This window comes from Musca autumnalis, unplaced genomic scaffold (assembly GCF_047663935.1).
Source record: "Musca autumnalis isolate F117 unplaced genomic scaffold, ASM4766393v1 scaffold_5, whole genome shotgun sequence".
Lineage (NCBI taxonomy): Eukaryota > Metazoa > Arthropoda > Insecta > Diptera > Muscidae > Musca > Musca autumnalis.
Window position 1 is genome coordinate 125,818,405 of NW_027412088.1, and position 25,298 is coordinate 125,843,702.

General features: G+C 39.3%; 2 protein-coding genes across 3 annotated transcripts in view; one reads left to right on the forward strand and one right to left on the reverse strand.

Moving 5' to 3' along the window:
- Positions 1-25,298, forward strand: part of Rtf1 (RNA polymerase-associated protein Rtf1) — a 158,572-nt gene that overhangs the window by 2,915 nt on the left and 130,359 nt on the right. The window lies entirely within an intron of this gene.
- LOC141405251 (uncharacterized) lies at positions 13-13,032 on the reverse strand. 2 transcript variants are annotated; one of them, XM_073989362.1, is made up of 3 exons: positions 3,633-13,032; positions 3,362-3,573; positions 13-52 (listed from the first exon to the last, which is right to left on the reverse strand). In XM_073989362.1, the coding sequence occupies exon 1, from the start codon at positions 5,766-5,768 to the stop codon at positions 4,224-4,226; it is 1,545 nt and encodes a 514-aa protein (XP_073845463.1). In that variant the 5' UTR covers positions 5,769-13,032; the 3' UTR covers positions 13-52; positions 3,362-3,573; positions 3,633-4,223. The 2 variants fall into 2 exon arrangements, with proteins under 2 accessions (XP_073845463.1, XP_073845462.1); XM_073989361.1 differs by lacking the exon at positions 13-52 and having other exon boundaries at positions 3,186-3,573.

Below are 25,298 nucleotides of genomic sequence, written 5' to 3' on the forward strand. Positions count from 1 at the left end.
CCACTAAATGTGACTGCGCCACTCGGAGACCTTACGGTCCATTGTGATCATCCTTTAGAAAAGTGGAGAGAGATAAATATAGATAAGAGAGATAGAATAGAAATAATAGAGTAAATAGATAAATAGGAATAAAAAGAATTAAAAGAATTAAGAAACAGATAAGAAACAAGGTAGGCAGAATAATCGAAAAAACAAAGCGTTACGCGTTTAGGTTGCGCTGTCCCAGCCACTTTAGATTTTTAACGATGTTGCAGATTACAGTAGGTTCCACAGTTGAGTAGAAGGTTAGAGACGGCGGAAAACGAACACCCACCAGTCTGTGTCGTCTACGAGCAAGGGCTGGACAACGACACAGAAGGTGTTCGATCGACTCCGACTCCTCCTCATCCTCACAGAGTCTGCAGTAGTCATTAACATCACTATCCCATTTAATGGTAAAGGCCCTGACATAGCAGTGTCCAGTGTTGACTCCCGTCGTTACCTTCACTTCCGCTTTGCTCAGGTTCAACAGCGAATTCGTTCTTTTGGCTGACAGAGACGGCCATATGGATCTTGCCACAATGCACCTAGGTTCATTGTGCCACAATTCACTGGCTCTTTCGTCAGAGAACGCTTCGACTTTTTGGAAAAAGTGACAGATGGGTGGTTTGATAGAGTCAGTGATAGCTAGATCAGCGGACTGTGATCCTCGTCTAGCTAATTCATCTGCTTTTTCATTACCCTGGTAGTCACGATGTCCAGGTACCCAACATAGCCGAAAGCCGTTAGTTAGCGCATCCAGAGCTGTTCTACACTTGAGGACGACGTCGGATTTGATGTTGCAGGATTTGATGGCTTTAAGAGCCGCTTGACTATCCACATATATAGTCACCGGTTCAAAGATTTCTGCATCCAGATTTTTAATCAATTCCGCCGCCTTCCAAATCGCGAAGATTTCAGCCTGGAACACACTACAGTTGCTGTCTAGCCTGTATGTGCGTTCAAGTGATAAACTTTCACAGTAGACACCGGCACCGGTACCTTCCTCCATCTTGGAGCCGTCTGTATATATAGCCAGACCGCCCAGAGGGGGGTTACTGCGGTTCCAGTCGTCTCTACTAGGTATAATGACTTCTATATCGTCAAATCTCAAGACTGGTGATATATAGTCACTTATTTTGCCACAATGGTTCACAAAAATACCCGATTCATTCAGGATACACCCATGCCCATAGGTACGACCCCGCCAAAGACCCTGTTCATGAAGCCGCAGGGCACTCCTGGTTGCCTGACACTTAATGCTGATACTCAGTGGTCTTAAGTTCAGCATTGCGTTCAGTGCAGCCTGTGGCGTGCTCCTGGTAGTTCCAGTAATAAGAGTTGCGGCGGCTCTTTGTACCTTATCAAGCTTAGTGGATGTTGACTTTTGACGCAATGAGTGCCACCAAACGAGAGAACCATAGGATAGGATGGGTCTAACCACTGTATTATACAGCCAGTGTATAATCGAAGGAGTTAGTCCCCAGCTTTTCCCGATGGAATTCTTACATGAATAAAGTGCAATCATTCCCTTCTTCGCCCGCTCCTCAGCATTCCTATTCCATCGCAATTGACAGTCAAGGATTGTGCCAAGGTACTTTGCTTCGGGGGAGAGTTGGAGCTGCACCCCATCCAGTGTTGGTGGAACAAAGGCGCCGAGCTTACGCTTTCTTGTGAACATTACCAGTTCCGTCTTCGTTGGGTTAACCCCAAGACCATTAGCCTTGGCCCAGCGTGATAGAGTCGATAATGCTCCCTGCATAAGCTCCGAAATGGTTGACGGAAATTTACCGGAAACCAGCAGTACCACGTCATCAGCATAAGCAACAACTTTGATACCTTGATTGTCCAGTTCCATCAAAATATTGTTTATAACAAGGAGCCACAGTAATGGCGAGAGCACACCTCCTTGAGGGGTACCTCTAGTCACTGTTTTCCTTATTTTTACCTCCCCAATGCTAGAATTTATAATTCTGCTTTGAAGCATATTATTAATCCAGCACGTTAGGGGTTCAGGTGCATTAACTTTCTTCAGTGAGAGATTGATGGACTCAAGCTTTACATTGTTAAAAGCTCCTTCTATGTCTAGAAAGGCAGCCAAGGTAAAGTTTGAGTCTTCCATGTTTTTCTCAATGAAGCCGACCACCTCATGCAAGGCAGACTCAACAGATTTACCTTTAACATAGGCGTGCTGTGAGTTGCTTATAGAGACGGTGTCTACCTGACTCCTTATCTCCAGGTCGATCAGTCTTTCGAGTGTCTTAAGGAGAAAGGATGATAAACTTATGGGTCTGTAGTCTTTAGGTGCAGAGTGACTAGGTTTTCCCGCTTTGGAATGTAAGTTACCTTTACCTCCTTCCACAGCCCCGGTATAAATGAGAAAGTCAAGCACGCCCTAAAAATCTCCTCCAGGATTTGGTATAAGGTCGGTGATGCAAATTGTAGCATCGCCGGCGTTATGCCACCGGCCCAGGAGATTTGTAAGGCTTGAAAGTGCTGACCGCCCACTTAATTCTACTTCTGTTGACCACCCTGTCAATGAGTACCAAATCCAAAGGCTCCTGAACTCGGAAGTCGTCACGCTCATTGTTGACAGTATCCTCATCCTTGCAGCCTGGGAAGTGGGTCTCCGCAAGGAGATCAAGAGTCTCAGTAGCGGAGTCTGTCCACGCACCATCTTGTTTCTTGATACTTCCAATGGATTTGGGGTCCTTGGAGAGTAGTCGTCGAAACCTAGCTGCGTCGTTAACTCCTTCTACCGACTCACAGAAGTTAACCCAAGATGTTTTCTTTGCCCGCTTGATTTCACTCTTATATTTATTGAAACTCACTTTATAGGAGTCCCAATCAATATCGAGTTTAGTCTCATGCGCCCTGTTATACAGTCGTCTAGTGTTTTTCCTAAGTTCGCCAAGCTCCTTGCTCCACCACACCGGCTGAGATTTCCTCCCAGGATATGTTAGTGGACAGGACTCCTTATGGCAACGAAGAAGAACATCAGTGAGATTATTTACGGTTCCATTGAGGTCATCAACAGTTTCCGTACTAATATTAGGAGTTAGTTGCGAGTTCGTTAGTTCCGTGTATTTGTCCCAGTTTGTCCTTCGTGGGTTCCTATAAGGAATTTGGCGACCTCTGTCCAGAGAGACATCAAAGAATATCTTCATATGGTCCGAAAAGGAACATTCTTTAGATACCCTCCAATTCCTCAGGACAGAGTCATCTAAATTAGAAAGGGTTAGGTCAATGACTTCTTCCCTGTTCCTAATTTTAAACGTTGGATCACTACCCCTATTACATATCCGTAAATTATAAGATAAAATAAAATCGAATATGGACTCACCCCTCTTGTTGGTGTCCTTGCTGCCCCACTGGAAATGGTGAGCGTTTGCGTCGCAACCCAGGATTACGTTACAGGTACCCATCATCTCGTCAAGCAGACGTCGGACACACTGGTTGGGTGGGTCTGGGGCCTCAAAAGGCATATATATCGATGACAGCAGCGTGGCCTTGCTTTCTCCATGCTCCATCCTGACCGTGCATATGTCACCGTTACTGTAATTAGATAGAAAGATTAGATTTAAACTCTTTTTACCTACTATACAAGTCCTTACCTTGTCCCCCTCGGACGCGGCAAAGACGTCGAAGTTGGCATTGTTTAGTCCAGAAACCTTATTTTTATAGATATAAGGCTCCTGGACTAAGACAATGTCTACTTCAGAGTTCGTGAGGGACAAGAGCAGTTCAGCGGCAGCGGCCTTGCAATGGTGCAGATTAATCTGCAGTATGCGCAGCCTTTGCCGCTTCCCTACCCTTACTGTTTTTCGTGAGGTGGACTCAGTCGAAACCGAACCCATCCTGAACCGAAATTCAGCTTTCCCTCACGTTCTCTTAAGTATAACTCCCCAGGGGGGTCGACCGCCACTCTGGCCACTAAGCCACCCAACTCGCTACAGGGGACTAGACTAATAACAGTCCAGCCCGCTGTAACAAGATTGGGATTCTGCAACCTCAGCATTCTCAGCAGGATTTCCTTGCTTACCGTAGGCGGGGGAATCCACGCTGAGAGTACCTTTCTGGACGGGATGTCCGATAGGGAGACCGCCGCCAGATCAGCTCCTTCCCACAGAGCACCAAGACCACTCACTGTCTGAACGAGAAAGTCTCGCGACCTTTCATTCATACAGTTGATGACCTTGACACCCTTACGCAAGAAGGCGCTGCCAAGCTGACGGTCTTCCGGATCTTCCGGTCCAGAAAACTATCGCAGCCCGAAGACCAGTTTCAAATAGCAACCAGTGACTGTCGCTGATTTTTCCATTTGGATCAGCTCTGTCGATGATTGCTATTTGCAGGCCATCGTCTGTCACAGCAGTTGGTCTACCGTATGGCTTATTGCGCCTTTGACCGCGTACCTTGGATTTAACTTTTCCAGAAGAGGCGGAAACCTTCTCCGTACTCAGTTGCTTCTCTTTGGTCACACGCTCAGCGGCCGCTGCATACGAGGTAGATGGTTCGATCAGCTGAGAAGTCATCGTCTTCTTGGCTGAAGGCTGCGGACCCTCAGAGGAGCGCACACGCTTCACAGATTTGCTCTGCGAGGCGCTGTTCTCCCCACCCGAAGACGATATTTCCTTAGCTGGTCCAACCTTCTCCCTGTTGAGACCAGCATCTCCGATTGCGTCACCCTTGCCTTTTGGAGCAGAATCGGGCTTTGAGGCAGAGTCCTTTACCGCTCGATCACCACTAGGGGTGACTGTTGGCTTAGGGGTGCTCTCAATAGCCTTTTTCTTTACCTCTCGGTTCGGGTTAGGCTTCGAAGAAGATTTTGGCGCAGCACATTTACCGGAGGTAGCAGGCTTTGCCTTCTCTACTACGTCTTCCGGGAGGAAGATCCTCTCCACCGGGAATTCGCGATGAAATTTACGAGGGTACATTCTTTCGAACTTCCTCATAAATTTCAACTTGCCCTTGATGAGGTGGACCTCCCTCTCCGAATGCAAGTTTGCATCTCTCCCTACAAACCTGCGGAGATAGGATACGGCACGCTTGTAGTGTCTCGCATCCGATGCTTTGCGGGCCGAGGCAGACTTTGAGCCGCTGTCCGTTTTCGAGTCATCTACCGATTCCCCGTCGTCGGACATCATTTCCGTCGCCTCCTGCCTTTCAAGCTTTTTGTCGGCATGTGCCGACACAGGACCAGTCGGAATACGACTTGCCTCCGGTTGAGTCACCAGGCTTATACCCCCTTCGTCAGGGCTGCAACAATCTACCCGTGTAGACTTGGCCGGGATCACCGTGGTGTCCAGCTCATCGTCAGTCAGAGTAAGATTGTGCAGCAGTTCCTCCGGGAGCATGTCCTCAGTGGTTTCTTCCGGCACAAGCCTTTCCAGCTGGTCGAGGAGTTCCCTACTCTGTCTCTCTAAACTGTCGTCGATAGTTTTTTTGAGATTCGTCCTAGGGTCGTCCCCGCCCAAACTTGCAGTCCTGTCTGCCTTGGACTGGCTTTCACCAGCCCTGGTCAAATCATGATCCTTACGAAAAACCGAGTCGTCAACTTTGGGGTTAGAAACTGATGCACTTGTAGCAGGTACAGCTGTAGGTGCCAAGGCATCCACACCTAAAACAGCCGGATCACAATCACTTGATCTCGACGACACATGGCTTGTGGTCACACCAACACTTGCCGCCGGTACTGGGTTATTAACTCCCTGCACCGTAACTTTATTCCTTCTTTTTCTTCTACCCATGTTTAGTTAATTATTTAAGGGGACTACCCCGATCCAGTTTTTGGTCCAGGGGGGGTCCAAAGACCCCCAGAGTCCCCACAATGTGCGGAAACGGCCCCGTCTTTGGTTGCCCTAGGACGATTTCGTTTTCGCACATTGCAGTGACCCCCTTCCCATCCGCCACCCGGGAAGACGCGCCTGGTAGGAGAACGGCAAACTTGCTTTGGTATGTGTTTAGTTCAAATCTGGTAACTCATTTTTAACACGGTTGCAGTTGACCAATCGAACTAAAAGTTTGCATACTTTTCAGATTTGGATGACAATACACGAATATGAAATCAAAACCAATATTTGTCCATTTATACACTGTTTTACAGTGTTTTATCTAATTTGCTTTTCAAATTTGGTAACTAATTTTTCACACAGTTGAAGTTGACCAATCGAACTTAAAATTTGCACACTTTTCAGATTTGGATGACAATACATGAATAATTGCTAACTTAAAAGCCAAGAACGTTGTCTTTAGGATTAAGAATAAATCAGGAGGTAGAAGTAAACTATATTTAACTGATACCAATGCGCACACTGAAATGATGCAATTGCTTAAGGAAAAGGGCTTTGATTCATATTCTTACACTCCTAACGAGTTAAAACGCCAAACTGTTATTTGTAGGGGTTTATATTATAAATCGAACCCTATAGATATTAAACAAGATATCGACGAAATTTCTCCTAACACTGCAGAGTCAGTTACGAAATTTTCTACCGATTATTCAAGGAAAAAAGGGTTTGACACGGGCCTTTTCTTGATCACCTTAAAAGCAGGAGCATTGCTTACTAATATCACAAGCATTAAGGAAATTTTGGGTCAAACGGTTACTTTTGAGAAACCTAAAGTAAATTCGAAAATTCCCCAATGTTGGAGGTGCCAACAATGGGGTCATTTTTCTAAAAATTGTAACAGGCCTTTTGCTTGCCTTAAGTGTGATCAATCACACGCCCCTGGTGAATGCTCATTTAAATCTGATGGCGGTCTTCAACCATTCTGTGTTAATTGTAAAGAACGAGGGCATCCTTCTAATTACAGAGGTTGTAAAGCCTATGAAAATTTCTGTGCTATGCGTAATAAACATATAAATGAGCAAAAGTCGCGTAACCTGGCAGCAACTAATATTGTAGATAAGGCTTGTCAAAATGCTGTAGGTCAATCATATGCAAGTTTTTTTAAAAAATCTGACTCTAACCAGTCTCAGTCCAAAAATCTCAATTCGTCACTAATTTCGGATTTTATGAGTATTGCTAAACAGTTCCTTGAGCCTGAGGAACCTACTTTGGAGCAACAGATAACTACTAACTACAAAGTAGATATAGCTTTTTTGCAAGAACTACACTTGCGTAATAACACTTTTTCACTCTTAGATAATTACTCAGTAATTTACGATAAAAGCCCTTTAGGAGTTGCGATCGCATTTAAAAAATCCCTTTCTTTTAGAAGAATTTGTATCCCGGGACATAACTTCTTATGCGTTTTTGCAGTTGTGGATGTCAAATACAATGGAGCCAATAAGAAATTTGTTGTAGGTTCTCTTTACTTCCCCAGCAATTATAATCGTTTAGAAATTGTAAATGGTTTGAATGCAATTTTACGATATGCCGAGAGTTTTGACGGTCTAATCTTAGGAGGAGACCTAAATGCGAAAAATATTTCCTGGGGTGATGCTGATAACAATTACAATGGCTGCATTCTGTTGAATTGGTTGCAGAACGAATCCCTTTCTGTTTCAAGGATTTGTGATTTGCATCCTTCTTTTCCCTCTGGTTCTTCGCACTTAGATCATTTCGTAATAAGTAATATCATTATTGACAGTTTGAGTATAAACTATAAAACGTCAACATTGCCTACTTTTTCGGATCATCTCCCATTGAGTATTAACATTGTCTTACCAGACTTTGATTTTATATATAAAAATCCAAGAACGTTTACTTCTTTTATGAACACCAACTGGGTAGTTTTCAAAAATGATGTTAGTAGCGCAATTTCAGCGATCATGCCTCCGAAAAATCGAAATTTGTCTAACCAGGAGATTGATTATTATATAGAAAAATTTGAGACATCAGTAAATTTAGTTTCTTCCCGCCACTCCGAACAAATTGAAATTTCCAATAAAAAATTTGTTTCATCGGAGAAAGTTAAAAAACTCTTAAAAACTAAATATAGGTGGCAAAAGGACTTGAAAAATATTTATTCTCGTACCCTTAATCGCAGGCATCCTGATTATCTACTTACTTCAAAACAAATTGAACTTATTTCGGTAATTTTGATCTCAGAGTAGTATAATTTCTGTTGTTTTGTGTAACTAGATGGCAAAATGTGCTTTGTTACTATAACGTTAAATAAATAAATAAAAAAAAAAAAATAATAAAAGAGCAAATAAATATAGAGCAAGCCAAAGCGTTTAATAGCCGCCTTGCTAAAATTAAACCTGGTCCCTCGACATACAAAGACATTTACAATATTATTGGTCGTTCTAATCGCGGGTGCCACCGTGGTGCAATGGTATGCACGCCCGCCTTGCACGCAGAAGGTCGGGGGTTTGATTCCTCGGCCAAGCAACATCAAACATTTTTCAACGGTGGCAAAATACCCCTCAGTAATGTTGGCGACATTTCCTGAGTATTTCAGCCTTGAAAAACTTCTCCACAAGTGGTGTCTTAAGACACGCCGTTCGGACTCGGCGATAAACAGTAGGTCCCATATCATTGAGCTAAATATGAATCGGGGTGCACTCATTGATATGAGAGAAGTCTCCCTTGTCCCGTATGGGATGTTGTGGAACAATGTTTTTGTTGTTAGAAATCGAAGGTACTGATCGTCAGCTAGTTGTTTTAAAATACCATTTTCAAGCCGTTTTTAATTCTCCATCTCGCGTCATAAATGCTGATGGTGTTGACGATACTATTAATCAAGTCTTGTCAAATATTCCACTTTCAATTGCAACATTTAACGATGAGTGTGACGTGGCAAACGACCTTGATAGTTCCTTGTTCACTTCCAAAAGTGAAGTTATGGGCATAGTTAATTCTATGAACAATAAAAAAATCTGCAGGTATAGACAACATTTCAAATTTTGTAATTAAAAAATTTCCAGAAGAGGCGTATGAATTTTTAGCTATTATTTATAATAACTGTTTTAATAACTCCTATTTTCCAAATTCATGGAAAATTGCTAAAATACTACCAATTCAGAAACAACGTGGTAACAATGACATAACTGCATTGAGACCCATTTCTCTGCTTCAAAATTTAGGAAAATTACTTGAAAAAATTATTAAAATAAAATTGGACTTAAGTGTTACCAGTAGTTTTATTCCAGAATGTCAATTTGGGTTTAAGAAAGGAAATTCAACACTACATCCTCTTCCTAAATTTACAAGCGATGTTGTTCAACATTTGAGGGAACGTAAGTGTACAATTGCGGTTTCACTTGATGTTGAAAAAGCATTTGATAGGGCCGATCATAAGGGCATATTGTATAAAATGATAAGAATAGGTTTTCCAAATTCTTTGAACAAGCTTGTCCAAAGTTTTTTTAAAAATAGGAAATTCTGTGTTTTGCATAACAATGAATTGTCATCTATGGGGGATATAACCTGTGGAGTCCCACAAGGTTCAATACTTTCCCCTTATTTGTTTAATATTTTTTTTATCTGATTTTCCTCACGAATTTGGTGATTCGAAGGGAATATTATATGCCGATGATTCGTTACTTTACGCACACCATGAATCGCCCGTCGAAGCTCTCCGTCAGGTATATTCTCACCTTGAGCAAGTGAATAATTTTTATTTGGATTGGGGAATTAAAATAAATAAAATAAATATTTTAAGTGCAGAACAAAATTTAAGTTGGACAAATACAAATTATTTGTCACCCATTGGTATTTTGGTGGATCAAAACAACATTCCTGGCAGTTCCTTTTATGCATCCACTATTCCTGGTACACACAGAGGTTAGTTTTTTTTTTGTTGTTTTTAGTTTGTAAGATAGTTTGTAAGGTAAAAATTTAAATGTAGTTTTTAAGGATTTTATCTGTAGACCAAGAGCTCTACAAAATATGGTGGATGCCGGGAGCAAGCATAATTTAGCATTTGTTATGATAATTAATAACTAAAATATTACTTTTACCACAATTTCAATTTGTTAATTCACCCAAATTACTAAAATTAAAATAATACATTATAGTTTTAAGTCCTCTTGTAAATGTTTTAAATTTATTTATTTTTTTAGTCTCAATAAACTTTAACTTAACTTAACTTACATGAATATGAAACCAAAACCAATATGGGTCCATTCTTACAGTGTTTTTACGGTGTCTAACTTAACCCCCTTTTCAAATCTGGTAACTGATTTTTAAAACGGTTACAGTTGACCAATCGAAGCAAAACTTTGCACACTTTTCAGATTTAGCTTGACAATACGTGAATATGAAACCAAAATCAATATGGGTCAACGGTACCACCTGATTTCCGGTATTTTGTGTCAGATTTGGATGACAATACATGAATATGACATCAAAACCAATGTTGGTCCATTTTTACAGTGTTGTACAGTGTTCAATTTTACATGCTTTTCAAATCGACACCTCCAAATAATAGTATGCTAAGTCTAAAAAGTGAGTTTTGCAGGAGAAGCTCTCAAAGTGTGGATTTTTTTGAACTTCAGTACTATGCTAAGTCAATATTTGTTTATAACTTCTGTTCGGATTGACCGATCATTACCAAAATTTGACAGAATTTAAGTTAAAGGACGTTCGACACCTTGCTAATTCTGAACAGTGAGTTTTGCAGGACAAGCTCAAAAAGTTTGCAAATTTCTTTGACCTTCAGTACTATGCTAAGTAAATATTTGTTTATAACTTCTGTTCGGATTGTCCGATTATTACCAAAATTTGACAGAATGAAACATGAAAACATGCTAAGTCGACTTAGCATACTATTGTTTGAAGGCGTCGAAATGTGGTAACTCATTTTTAACACAGTTGTAATTGACTAAGCGAATTAAAACTTTGCACACTTTTCAGATATGGTTGACAATACATGAATATGAAATCAAAACCAATATTGGTCCATTTTACACTGTTTTACAGTTTTTTATCTAATTTGCTTTTCAAATCTGGTAACTCATTTTTCACACAGTTGTAGTTGACCAATCGAACTGAAACTTTGTACACTTTTCAGAGTTGGATGACAATACATGAATATGAAACCAAAACCAATATGGGTCAATTTTTTCCTGTAGCTCCCATCCAGCGGTATTTTATCGTCATTTTAAGCCCGTATTGGCTGTTTTGACAACTAGGGTTTCCATTGGTACAGAAACGTACCCATTAAAAATTATGGACATAGGTCCAGATTTTGGTATAGCCCCCATATAGCGGTACCGCCCGATTTCAAGTGTTTTAAGGGTTTTATCTTCATTTTTATACCGAATTGCGTGTAACTTATCATTTGGAGATCCCAGTGGTACAGAAATTTCTCCACCAAAAATTGTGACATAGGTCCAGGTGTTTGTATAGCCCCCATATTACGGCTCCACCCGATATCAATTGTTTTATTTAACTATCTTTGGTTCGTTTAGTTCAAATCTGGTAACTCATTTTTAACACAGTTGCAGTTGACCAATCGAACTGAAACTTTGCACACTTTTCAGATTTAGATGACAATACATGAATATGTAATCAAAACCAATCTTGATCCATTATATAGTGCTTTAACGGTGTTTTATTTAAATTGCATTTCAAATCTGGTAACTCAATTTTGACACAGTTGCAGTTGACCAATCGGACTAAAACTTTGCACACTTTTCAGATTTGGATGACAATACATGAATATGAAATTAAAAGATTGGTCCATTTTACAGTTTTTAACGGTGTTTTATTTAAATTGCATTTCAAATCTGGTAACTCAATTTTGACACAGTTGCAGTTGAACAATCGAACTAAAACTTTGCACACTTTTCAGATTGGGATGACAATACATGAATATGGGCCCAATTTTTCCTACAGCCCCCATACAGCGGTAACACCCGATTTCAGGTATTTTAAGGATTTTATCTTCATTTCTGCCCGAATTAGATGTCATTTGGCATTTGGGATTTCCAATGATACAAACATTTCCCCACCAAAAATTGTGAACATAGGTCCAGGTTTTGGTATAGATCCCTTATAGTGGTACCACCCGATTTCAAGTACTATGAGGATTTTATCTTCATTTTTATACCGAATTGCGTGTAACTTGGCATTTGTCCCCAATGGTAAAGAAACTTCTCCACCAAAAATTGTTGACATAGGTCCAGGTTTTGGTATAGCCCCCATATAGTGGTACCACCCGATTTCAAGTGTTTTAAGGATTTTATCTCCATTTTTAGCCAGGATTGGCTGTAATTTGGCATTTGGAGCCCCCATTGGTACAGAAACTTCCCCACCAAAAATTATGGACATAAGTCCAGGTTTTGGTATAGCCTTTATATAACGGTACTACACGATTTCAGGCATTTTAAAGTTTTTGTCTGACTTTTCGACCTAAATTGACTATTATTTTGTTCCTCGTGGTTCAAAAAATATATTTACTAAAAAGTTAAAAATAAAATATAATTTAAAAAAATTAAGTTTCAGTGTTTTATTTAGAAATGCACTTAAAACTAGAAAATAATTTGTCGCTTAGTCTCAATAAAAATATTCTTTCTCATGATGGAATATCTCAAATAAAACGCTTGCATTTAAATTATGAATGGTGGCAAATTTAAACGGCAAGCGGTTTATTTGAGAGATTCTATCATGAGATAAATGTCAAATATTTTGCAAATATTTTTTTTTTTTTGGAAAGCTGAAAAGTGAGCGTCATTTTCACTAGAAAAATAATCATTTCAAAAACTGAAAGCCAATATATATTTCCCTTCGCCGGGATGAAATCATGACATTGGTAGCGATCAGTAAATCAGGCTGTCAGTGCATTTTGTAAGCAGTTAAGCCAATGGGGGAATACTACAGACTTAAGCATTCATTTTGTTATTATTCAAATATTATGGGCCATTATTATATTAATGGCGAAAAACAAAAATCCTTTGCAATTCCATTTGAAAAAAAAAAATTAAAAAATTTTTTTGCGAGCACATCTACAATTTTTGGCATAGAGGTTAAGAAAAAAATTCTGGTTTCAAATCTTTTCGCGTTCACAAAATTGGACGATGCGCGCAAAAGTTATAGCGGTTTTTATTCTCATATAAAGAAAAAATATTTAAAAATATCTTATTTGTTGTTATGAGAAAATGTAAATAAACATAAATCGTTAACAGCATTCCATATCTATTCGTAGATGTTTAAATAGTTATTAAATTTATTATTATTATATTATTTTCGCGGAAAATCAACAAATAAGACAAAAAAATTGAATTAAATCCAAATTATCCTAATCCAAATAAATTAAAAAATATATGCGGAATCTAGACAATGCGTAGAAAAATATGATACCAAATTTATAGAGATTGCGTACACAAATTGCATATTATAGCAACAACAAAAGAAAAAAAGTTATTTAATTAATTCTCTTTCGAGTTGAGCTGTTAGGCCTTTAGAGATACATTGAAAAATTAGGAGTCTACCGAAGTCCCACGCATCCAACCATTACACTACGTTTCACGGGTGGTTAAGCCGATCTTCAGGTGTATTAGGATGTTGTTGCTGTGGCAGACGAAGGCAAAGCTTGGAAACTGGTATATATATCGCACTTCATTAGCTAAATGTATATGCGAAATTATGTCAGTTAATTGAAACTCCAAACTTTTCCTATAGTCCTGCTTGGTAATCCCATTTTTCAATGTTCACAAATACTATGGTAAGTTTTAATTCCTACACCATGAGTAATTGCTCTTCTATATCAGAAGATTTTATTTTTGGTTTGATCACTAATTATTGTCTACTAAAGTTTTGACAAGTTGATGGTGGCTTAGAACGCTAAGACGCCGGCAACCTTGACACTCAGTTGTAGGAGACCCAGGTTCGAATCCCAGCCTGGCTCATGCTGAAATTATTTTTTATTTTTGCCTTATTAAGGCGAAGGCCATTTATAGTGATATTTAATTAATTCTCTTTCGAGTTGAGCTGTTAGGCCTTTAGAGATACATTGAAAAATTAGGAGTCTACCGAAGTCCCACCCATCCAACCATTACACTACGTTTCACGGGTGGTTAAGCCGATCTTCAGGTGTATTAGGATGTTGTTGCTGTGGCAGACGAAGGCAAAGCTTGGAAACTGGTATATATATCGCACTTCATTAGCTAAATGTACATATATGCGAAATTATGTCAGTTAATTGAAACTCCAAACTTTTCCTATAGTCCTGCTTGGTAATCCCATTTTTCAATGTTCACAAATACTATGGTAAGTTTTAATTCCTACATCATTAGTAATTGCTCTTCTATATCAGAAGATTTTATTTTTGATTTGATCATCAATTATTGTCTACTAAAGTTTTGACAAGTTGATGGTGGCTTAGAACGCTAAGACGCCGGCAACCTTGACACTCAGTTGTCGGAGACCCAGGTTCGAATCCCAGCCTGGCTCATGCTGAAATTATTTTTTATTTTTGCCTTATTAAGGCGAAGGCCATTTATAGTGATATTTAATTAATTCTCTTTCGAGAATTCGAACCTGGGTCTCCGACAACTGAGTGTCAAGGTTGCCGGCGTCTTAGCGTTCTAAGCAACAATGAACAACAGCAACATATAGCAACAAATTTCACAAAAATATTGCTAGCGATGCTGATACTATTTGATATTGTCGCTTTAATAAAAAAGCCTCGGGCTCGCATACTCATATTTTGCAGCACACATGATCAACAAATATCAGAAAAGTGAATAAGCAACAAAGTTTCAACGGCTTAGCCATGTTTTCAGCCAACAATTGTTTTTGAGATCAGGGTTATCAGTGTAATGCATTAAAAATCACAATAGAATTAATTCCACTTTTTCGTTCAAAGGCCATGTGAATTTTTGGGGAAGCTGTTCAATATATATTTTTTTATTTTTAAACAATAATAATTAGTATTCATTAGGTTCTACCATATGATGGAGGCATTTTGACATTAAATGACACCTTTTTTATTACTGCGTTGGCAACTCTAATCAAAAAACCACCCTCGGATTCTAATTCATTCTTACGAATGGTCAGCCGACTGCTAAATATGTAGCGTGGTTCTCGATTATGCCTAACACAAAAAAGATTAGGCGTAAAAAACGAAATAAGCAAAAATGTACAAAAATAAATATGCGTTCGGTTGCTTATTTAGCCGTGTGTGTCAATATTGTGTAGCAGTTGAAGTGTACAGCTAATGCTAATGTTTTTAGATGCTGGCTTTTAAACCCTGGTTGGAAAATATTGTTGCAAATATATTTTTTTGTTTGATTCGAAAAATTCGAAAAAATATTCGGGAGTTCTCCAACTATTTCGCTAAAATCCCATACAATAATTAATGTGTACTGCTAAAACTTCATCAAGAAATGTGGTTTACCATCGTGAAAGCTTATTTGCTTACTGTGATAACTTATAAGGATAGGAAATTAAGAGTAATATTGAAATTACAATCATTCAAAAAATGTGGAAATTAAAAAGCCTATTATTCGCGAATTAGTTAAAATCAGTTGATGCGCATCCATTTTTGGATACAGCGAATCAATTTCTTTCAATATGTATACATATTTCGATGTTTCACTCAGCGGTCAAAGTGTGCCGCCAGTTGCATCACACAATGCAAAAAACCTTAAAGTGGGTAAAAATCGCGCAATTTGCATACGATTTTGATGCGCATCCGGTTTCAGTATCACCCATCAAAAATACGTCTATATACACATATTTCAAACAGATTCTTCAAGAACCGCGGATGTGCCTCCACATTCTATTTTTGGTAAAAAAACCCATATTACTCGCGAATCTCTAGCGGTATTCACTCATGTTAGTAAAGTGGCATTGTAGATCTTGTATATCTTGTTAATATTGTAGATCTACAAGTGTTTACAATACCACAACAACAAAATACATGAAAGTTTGATTTACCACAGGGTTGTTAATTTACTCGACCTAAAAGTATTGTAAACATTCCATTGTACTTTTACAAGGGTTAGAACAGCTGATTGTTGTGTCGTCACTTTGTTGTGAGTTTTATTTATGTCGGAGTTTTGTTTTTTTGGTAGAAAAATGGGAAAAATAAAAAGAATAATAAAAGAATGGAGGCCAAGAAAAAAAACAATTTTTTATTAAAAAAGTGTAATAAAACTGAAACTAAAAGATAGACTTACGACGACGTTAAGATGCTTTGATTTGTTTACGATATTCACAAAAAAGACATTCACACTTCGTTGTAAAAAACCCTGGTACATATAGTACATTAACAAGAGTTGTAAATCTACCACAATGAGTGAATACCGCTTCTGTAATTTATGACACGCGTTTTCGCAAATATAATCGCCTATTAAGGATTCCATTTACGTAAAAAATTTTAAAGAAAATCGCGGTTTAGTAGGATTTTTGCTGATTTTCCTATTTTCAGGGTATCTATATCCGTGGTTTTAGTGGATGGATTCGATCGCGGATGGACTCATTAGATCCGTCGCGTAAAAAACTAAATTCACGCGGGGTACAAAGGAAATTGGATGGCACTTGTAAATTTTAAAAGCAAAAAATAGTTTTTTTTAAAAAAATTCACGCATCAAATATTGGTCTTTAGACTCCAATTACTAGGATGCTGTAAGGAGCACACTCATGAGATATGCATTAAACGACGTAAAATCACGAGTTCTATAATCATATTATGAGTTTTGAATATTATCTTGTTGCGCGTCCGAAACCCCCGAAATTCCGGCTTCAAAATGTCAGCATCAATTTTAGGTGGATGCAGTGGATATATCGAAAAATGATACACTAGCATCATATTGCCCATGAAGTATTATTTGAGTCTTTCTTTGGGCATATGTCTATAAAATGTAAGGTGAAGCCAGAAATCGGAAGGGAGCATAAAAAAAACTTGTTGGCTTCAACCCATGCCAACACAGCTTCCACGTAAATTAATTTTAATGGTCGGCCTTATGGGATTCCTCCTAAAACACTTCATTTCAAAGAATGTATATCATATTATATAGAATATGTTAACAGTTCGCGAATTCTGAATGGGTGAAACTCGGATTCATTTTTGGTTTTCGCCATATGTGTTCTTTTACTATCTGATGAATTTGAAAACGCAAAGTTAATACCAAGAAGCTGCCCCTTGGAATTCAATCATCACTTTTAACTTTAAGTTAACCGGAACGCTATAAATCTATTCGGTAAATCTAAATTATAACAAAAGAAGACTTGTAATAATGGGGTTATGAGTTCTATGACTATTGTAGTGTGAGTATTGACTCATTACAAACGAAAATAAATTCCTTTGACTTTTCTGGCATGTGGCGTACGTTAAATGTTAACGCTCAGCTTACTATATTCATGTCTGGTTTGTCTCACTTTCCTTCTGCCGTCCCTTTGAAAAGGCGAAGAGTTCAGTCAATTTCTGATAACTGGTATAACTGCCCTAATATTGATTATTACACTTCTCTTAGAGACTTAGCGTTCAAAGCTTTTCAAGAAAATAGTACGGAAGAGAACTGGAAGATCTACTGTAAAGCTGGGAACAGAGCAAAAACGGTTGTGAGGAAATATAAAAGAGAAGCTCATGTAGCATCCTTTATGGAGACGGGTAATGGAAAATCTCTATGGCAAAAAATTAGGAGAAATGGTTTACTGGATAATACTCCAGATATATGTACATCTTTGGATGTTGACGCTGATCAATTGAATAACACTTTTGTTTCTAACCAATTGGATGATGCATTATGCAGTAACATTCAGTCATTTTCTGATTATCATTTTCTGATATTAATGGTTTCTCCTTTCGGACTATATCTCTTGATGAATTGTGTTTACGCCGAAATTGCGTGAAAATAAAAGTAAAATAAAACACGAACGTTTTAGATATTAAATTCAAAATAAAAGCAGTTGCTTTATTTGGGAAATAAGTAAAAATATATTTACAAGAGAAATAGGGAGAGATTGAGAAGTTATATTACCTGGTTTCGTTGGTAGGCAAGAGATAAGTGACAACAATAATAACATTAAAAGGTGGCGTTGGCGGTAATTCGATACTCGTTAGAATCTGCATTTTGACAGTTCGGTTGTAATAAAATAGGAGTATGCAGATTGTAACGAGTATAGAATTAAAGACGCTTTTTTCAAACACAATGAATGTGGAAAGCTACAAAGGTAAATTAACCCAATTAAAATTCTGAATTAAACATTGGCGGCCGCCTTGCAACATTATTAATGTCGTAACATTATGAACTACTTAAGACTACATGTTAAATGGACGATAATAAATAAGGTGGACAGTGCAGGTTTTGTGAGCAATTCGTATTAATTCAATTTATTTAACTTTTTTCCAAATAGTTCAGTATATAGACATACAACCGATTAATATTAGCATGCCCCCGATAGAACCCATCCGAATATGGTGTAGTGAGCAATAGGTAATCCAGACGATACCTGCAACCGATTAGTCACGACCTTTGCGTACACATCGGGACCAAGAACTAATGCTACCCGACTGGGTTTATAAAATGATGGATCTGCTAAGGGCAGTCCCAGAAACGCATCCTTAAGTTTTTCAGAGACTGCTTCTTTTGGCGTGAACACGAACTTAAGGTCTGTTACCCTGGCAGTGATCGTGATCGATTGTGTTGGATCATACATTGACGTGACAGCAAACCTACAAAATTGCACACCATCTAAATTGGATATTGGTAGTTTCAAATGATCTACCATTGAGGCACATACTTGGCTTTGGGTGGCACAAGGGTCCAGAACAGCACGGAGTGGATACGTTGATCCGACACAATGTAGTCGTACTATCAGACTGGGGGATAGCGTCGATACCGATTGTAGGGACAGTAAGCTGATTGGACTACCTACTGTTTGTGATACACTAAGGTGATCGACAGACGAACGTGACTCAGACCTGTAATTCTGACGATAGGTATAGCTTGGGTACGGACTCAACCTTGAGTATTGGCGTGTATGAAATAATGGCTTACTGACTGATCCAACATTTGACCGATCTTCATGCAGTAGAGTATGGTGACCACCACCAGAAGTCAAACAAACTTTTCGACTATAGCAGTCTCTGGCTTGGTGCCATTTGCCCAAGCAACGCATGCAGTCCCGATGGTTCGCAGCAGTCTTGACCCGATCCTCCAACGACATCTCTTTAAATTGTTTGCACTCTCTCAATGAGTGCCGGCGATTACAAACACGGCAGCTGTAACGATGAGGTACAGTACCGACGTTCAATGACGGAGTGGGAGGTGTTAAACTCGCGGTTGAACCCACAGATATGGATTCCGGCCGAACCGACGAACCCGCAGTTACGGATTCCGGGCGATTTAGATCGGCGATCGATTCAGAACGAGGTGCTGTTGAACCCGCAGTGACGGACTCTTTCCCATTAGAATTCTGTTCCGAAGAGGTGGTCGAACCCGCAGTGACGGATTCTGAGGTGGACATCGGCAATACGTGCGAATCCGCAGTTACGGATACTGTCTCCGATTCCGTTAATTTGACTGCCGCTATAGGCTGCGCTAATTCATCGACGGCTTTAGTATTGGCATATGAAGTATTGTCATTCCCGTCCATCGTCTCCAGGACATTGTCAATTTCCGTACATATTTGTGGCGTCCATATTACTAAAAAAAAAAAAAAGTTTTTAATTGTCTTCCTTCGAAGATTGGTCGGTCAGAATGACCAACTTAGTAACCGGCCGCTTTACAACGCCGGTTGTCGTACTTACGTCCACGACTCTAACGTGACCGTCGACTCCCGGATAAACTTTGTCAACACGACCTAACTTCCACGAGGTCGGAGGGAGATTCTCGTGCCGAACCACGACTAAATCATCGCTTTGTACTTCTCTTTCTGGGAACTTCCATTTGTACCTCATATGCAAATTTTTAAGATATTCCTCCTTCCACCTATCACAAAACAAATGAGCGAGCGCTTGAAGTTTTCTATACCGATTCACGAGCGATATCGGTTGTTCAGATATGAAGGGTTCAGGAGGAGAAAGTAACGGCGCGCCAATTAAGAAATTACCGGGTGTTAAGGAAACTAATTCTTGCGGATCGTCAGACATAGGACAAAGTGGACGCGAGTTAAGGCAAGCCTCTATTCGAGCTAAAACTGTCGCTAACTCCTCAAAAGTGAAACGAAGATTTCGACAATGCTTCCGAAAATGCAGTTTGAAGCTTTTAACTCCAGCTTCCCAGAGACAACCCATATGTGGTGCACCAGCTGGAATGAATTTCCACGATAAACCTTGATGTTTTTTTTATTAAGTCTATAGATTATATAATCCTTACAGACTAAGTTACAACTAAATATTTACAATAAATATATGTTTCATTAGGTATTTAAATGTAATATAATTTTTCTTTTTACTGTATTGCGATTATCTGAAATATCGAAAAGATCGTATAATTTATTAAAATTAACAAAAATTCGACGTAGAGGGTCGTTATTTGCATAGTTTGATCTAAAATAATTTATTTGCAATAGCTGGTAGCTTCGTGATGGTCTGAAAGGGACATTTATAAAGATTTTGTTTAAGATAAAATCCGAAATTATTTTTCCTTGTAGAATATTTAAAAGGAATGTTACATTCAGCATAACACGGCGACTTTTTAGTGTAGGTAATTTAATTATGCTCAGTCTATCTTCGTAGGAGGGTAGAGATTGTGGATTCCAACCTTGACCTTTGAGGCAAAATAGAAGGAATTGCTTCTGTACTGATTCAATTGCATTTGAATGAATGATATAGGGTGGGTCCCATATAATCGATCCATACTCTAAAGTACTTACTTACTTAGCTGGCCTTTTACAGAACATTTGTTCCATAAGCCGAACTAAGAAAAAATCTCCAATCCTCTCTGTTTGCTGCTGTATTTTCCCAATCTGGGATATGTAGCTTTGTGATATCTCGTTTCACTTGTTCGCTCCAACGAAGCTTTGGCCTTCCAGATCTGCGAGAACCTCCATGCGGCCCGTATTTATACGCCTTTTTAGCGGGTTCATCATCACTCATTCTTATAACATGGCCTAGCCATCGCAATCGTTGTATCTCGATTCGTTCAACTATATTGATGTCATTGTATAGTTGATACAGCTCGATGTTCATACGACGCCGATATTCGCCGTCAACACAGATTGGCCCGTAGATCTTTCGAAGAATTTTTCTCTCAAACACACAAAGCACTGCCTTATCTGCTTGAGCAAGTACCCATGCTTCGGAACCATACATTAGCACGGGTAGTATCAGTGTTTTGTACAGTGTTATTTTTGTTTGACGAGAGGTGGCTTTATTCCTAAACTGCTTATTCAGCCCAAAGTAGCATCTGTTAGCCAACACTATTCTTCTTCGTATTTCACAACTGATGTTATTTGTTGTGTTTATGGCGGTGCCGAGGTAGACGAAGTCCTTTACTACCTCAAAATTATAGGTACCAACATTCACAGATGGTGCGGTGTTTATGGACATATTACGCGTCGATACCATCAACTTGGTTTTTACGCCGTTTACTGCCAGACCAACTTTAGCAGATTCTCTTTCGACTTTTGCAAAGGTGTCAGTTACTTCCTTTACCGATCGACCCATGATGTCAATGTCGTCGGCATAAGCCAGTAACATGTGGCTGTTCGTGTATATCGTTCCATTTCTTTTGACCTTCGCGTCTCGTATGACCTTTTCCAGCAGGATGTTGAATAGATCACACGACAGGCCGTCTCCTTGTCTGAAACCTCTTTTGGTAGTAAACTCTTCGGAGAGGTTCTTTCCAATTTTAACTGAGGATCTCGTCTCAGTTAGTGTCATTCTACAAAGTCGAATGAGCTTTGCAGGAATACCAAAATCAGACATGGCTTGGAACACCTTTGAACGTATAGGGCTGTCGAATGCTGCTTTATAATCGACGAAAAGATGGAAGGTGTCGATCTGCATTTCTTGGGTCTTTTCCAGGATTTGTCTCAAGGTAAATATCTGGTCAATGGTGGATTTGCCAGGTCTAAAGCCGCACTGATAGGGTCCAATAATTTCATTGAGCATAGGCTTTAGTCTCTCACACAATATGCCAGATACTATCTTATATGCAATAGGGAGCAGACTTATGCCCCTATAATTGGAGCACACAGTCTTATCACCCTTCTTGTGGACTGGACATAGGATGCTCACGTTCCAATCGTCGGGTACGCGTTCTTCCTGCCAGATGGTGCTAACTAGCTGATGCATACACCTTATCAGCGTGTCGCCTCCGGTTTTGAACAGCTCGGCTGGTAGGCCATCTGCTCCTGCCGCCTTATTATTCTTCAGCCGGTTTATTGCTGTCCTTACCTCATCTTGGCTGGGCGGTATACATTCAATACCATCATCTGGGATTGGATCTGTGGTATCTTCGCCGTCTTCACTGCTATCGGATACCAACAGTTTGGAAAAATGTTCTTTCCATATCCTGAGCACACTATCTGTATCAGTTACCAAATTACCTTGTTGATCTCTACAGGAGGATATTCCTGTACCAAAGCCATCAGTTTGATGCTTCACTCTTTGGTAGAATTTTCGGACTTCGTTCTGTCTCCTGTACATCTCCATTTGTTCACACTCCCTCTTTTCCATTTCTCTCTTTTTCCTGCGGAAAAGACGTTTCTCCTCTCTCCTTTTCTCCCGATACCTCTCTCGTGCGCTACGCGTTGCTACTGATTGTAAAGTAGCCCTATATGCCGCATTTTTTTCTTCGGTAGCAGCACGGCACTCCTGGTCATACCACGGATTCTTTGGTGGAGGTCTCTGGTATCCAAGTACTGATTTTGCGGCTGTTTGCATGGAGTGGGCAATATTTTGCCATTGTGCTGATATGTTATCGGGACGAGAAGCGCTATCATTAAGCAATTGGGTCAGTTGAGTGGAATATGCTGTGGCTATCTGTTGTGTTTGCAGCTTGGCGATGTCCAACTTTCGTGTTGTGTCTGTCCGTGCTTTATTTGCAACGTTTAGACGGGTACGTACCTTTGCTGCAACGAGGTAATGGTCCGAATCTATGTTTGCTCCTCGGAACGATCGTACATCCAACACGCTCGATGAATGTCTTCCATCTATCACAACGTGATCAATTTGATTTATTGTTCTTTGGTCTGGAGACAGCCAAGTGCCCTTATGAATATCGAGATGCTTAAATCTGGTACTGCTAACTACCATGTTTTTCGCCGCTGCGAAGTCTATCAGCCTCATTCCATTGTCTGATGTTTCACTATGTAGGCTGAATTTCCCAACTGTTTGTCCAAAGATATTCTCCTTTCCAATTTTGGCATTAAAATCGCCTAGAACAATTTTAATGTCATGGGCAGGACAACGGTCATATGTTTCTTCTAAGCTCTCGTAGAATATATCTTTGGTCTGTTCGTCCTTGTCTTCGGTTGGGGCATGAGCGCAGATAAAGCTGATGTTGAAGAATTTTGCTTTAAATCGAATTGTAGCAAGTCTTTCATTTACTGGGGTGAAGCTGGAGACCAGATGTTTTAACCTCCGACCAACTACAAAACCGCAGCCAAACTCATGCTTTGTGTCATGGCAGCTATAATACAGTGCGTCACCTTTAGGTGTTGTTGTGACATCTTTCCCAGTCCATCGTATTTCCTGTATGGCAGTAATATCGGCTTTGTACTTTCCAAGTACGTCTGTCAATGCGAAGACTGCACCTTCTCTATAAAGAGTGCGAACATTCCAGGTGCAGATTCGCAGATCATGGTCCTTAAAACGTTTGCGGGGTTCGTCAACTTTAGAGGGGTTTGTTTTTCTTTTCTTTCGTTTTTTCATAGTAGGCTGTTTTTTCTAGGGGAGGGTTACTAACCCGACGCCCAAACCCAAGTTTTTAACGTTCTTATGGGTGAACGCGCGGCACATGTTAGCTCACTACCTTTAACGGGTGTTAAAGGCAGTTCCCCAGGTGACACCACGGGGAGGTCAGTGTCCACTTGAGATGAAAGAGGGACCAAGATAAATCCTGGGCTTTGCCATGTTAAAACCGGTCAGGACCGTTCCTTGGTATCTTCCATCCCCTACGTCACCCCCATACTCTAAAGTACAACGTACAAACGATATATATAATTGCTTTGTTACTAAAGGGTCGGCGAATTCCTTGCTATAACGCTTAATATATCCCAAATTGTTTATAAGCTTTGTTAGTAATTAAAGAGATATTCTCTCTAAAATCCAATCGGTGATCTAGATGTATTCCCAAATCGTTAAAAGACTCTACGTATTGAACTTTACGAGCATGTAGGTAATAAGTTGTGTTTATCTTTTTTAGCCTATAGTATGACATATGTTTGCATTTCAGTAAGTTTAATTCTAATAAATTAGTTTGACACCATTCATAAAATCTGTTTAAGTCAGATTGTAGGAAAAATGTGGCTTGTAGAATTATTAAACGAATAATAAATCTTGACATCATCTGCATACATTAAAATATTTGAATGATTTATAACACTTGGTAAATCGTTTATGAATAACGTGAATAAGACAGGTCCTAGATGGCTTCCCTGCGGAACTCCGGATTGTACAGAAATTTTGTGGGAAATAGCATTTCCAAATTTAACCATTTGAACTCTCCCTGATAGGTAAGATTTTATTCACTTCACCAATTGTGGTTAACTTTATCGAATGCCTTACTAAAGTCAGTATATATGCAATCTGTCTGATAGCGAAATCTGAAAGCTTCGTTTACAGTGGTAGTAAGTTCCAAAAGGTTTGTGACAGTAGATCGATTCTTTCGGAAACCGCGCTGATAATTTGACAAAATAAATGAAACTTGAAAAGATAGTGAATCTGTTACTATTTTTTCAAACAATTTTGGAATCGCATTCAACTTGGCTATGCCTCCGTAATTAGATACTTCTGATCTATTTCCTGATTTGAATAATGGAACAATAAAAGATTCCTTCCACATTAGAGGGAAGTGTCCTGTTGACATAGATTTATTAAATAGTATGTATAATGGAAAAGCAAGATTATCTGCACAGTGTTTTAGAATACACGCAGGGACTCCATCCGGTCCAGGGGTAGTATTATTTTTCAAACTTTTTATGTTTTTTAGTATTGTTGTGACGTTTAATAAAGGAAGGCTTATTGAAGTAGACTCAGGTATTGTATATGGGTATAGGAAATCATAAATAAGCGACTTATCAGAATAAGTTGATTTAAAAAATGATGCAAATGCGTTTGAGATACCAATATCATCATCGACAGAAACCGAACCGTATTTTACAATCTTGGGGAACACTTTAGACCGACGCTTGTCGTTAATGAAACTATAAAATGATTTGGGATTAGATACCAATTGGTTTTTTATTTTATTTATATACATATTATAT

What these genes read in the sequence shown, in the direction of transcription:
- LOC141405251 (XM_073989362.1), bottom strand. Translation starts at nt 5,768, where the DNA reads ATGGGTAGAAGAAAAAGAAGGAATAAAGTTACGGTGCAGGGAGTTAAT.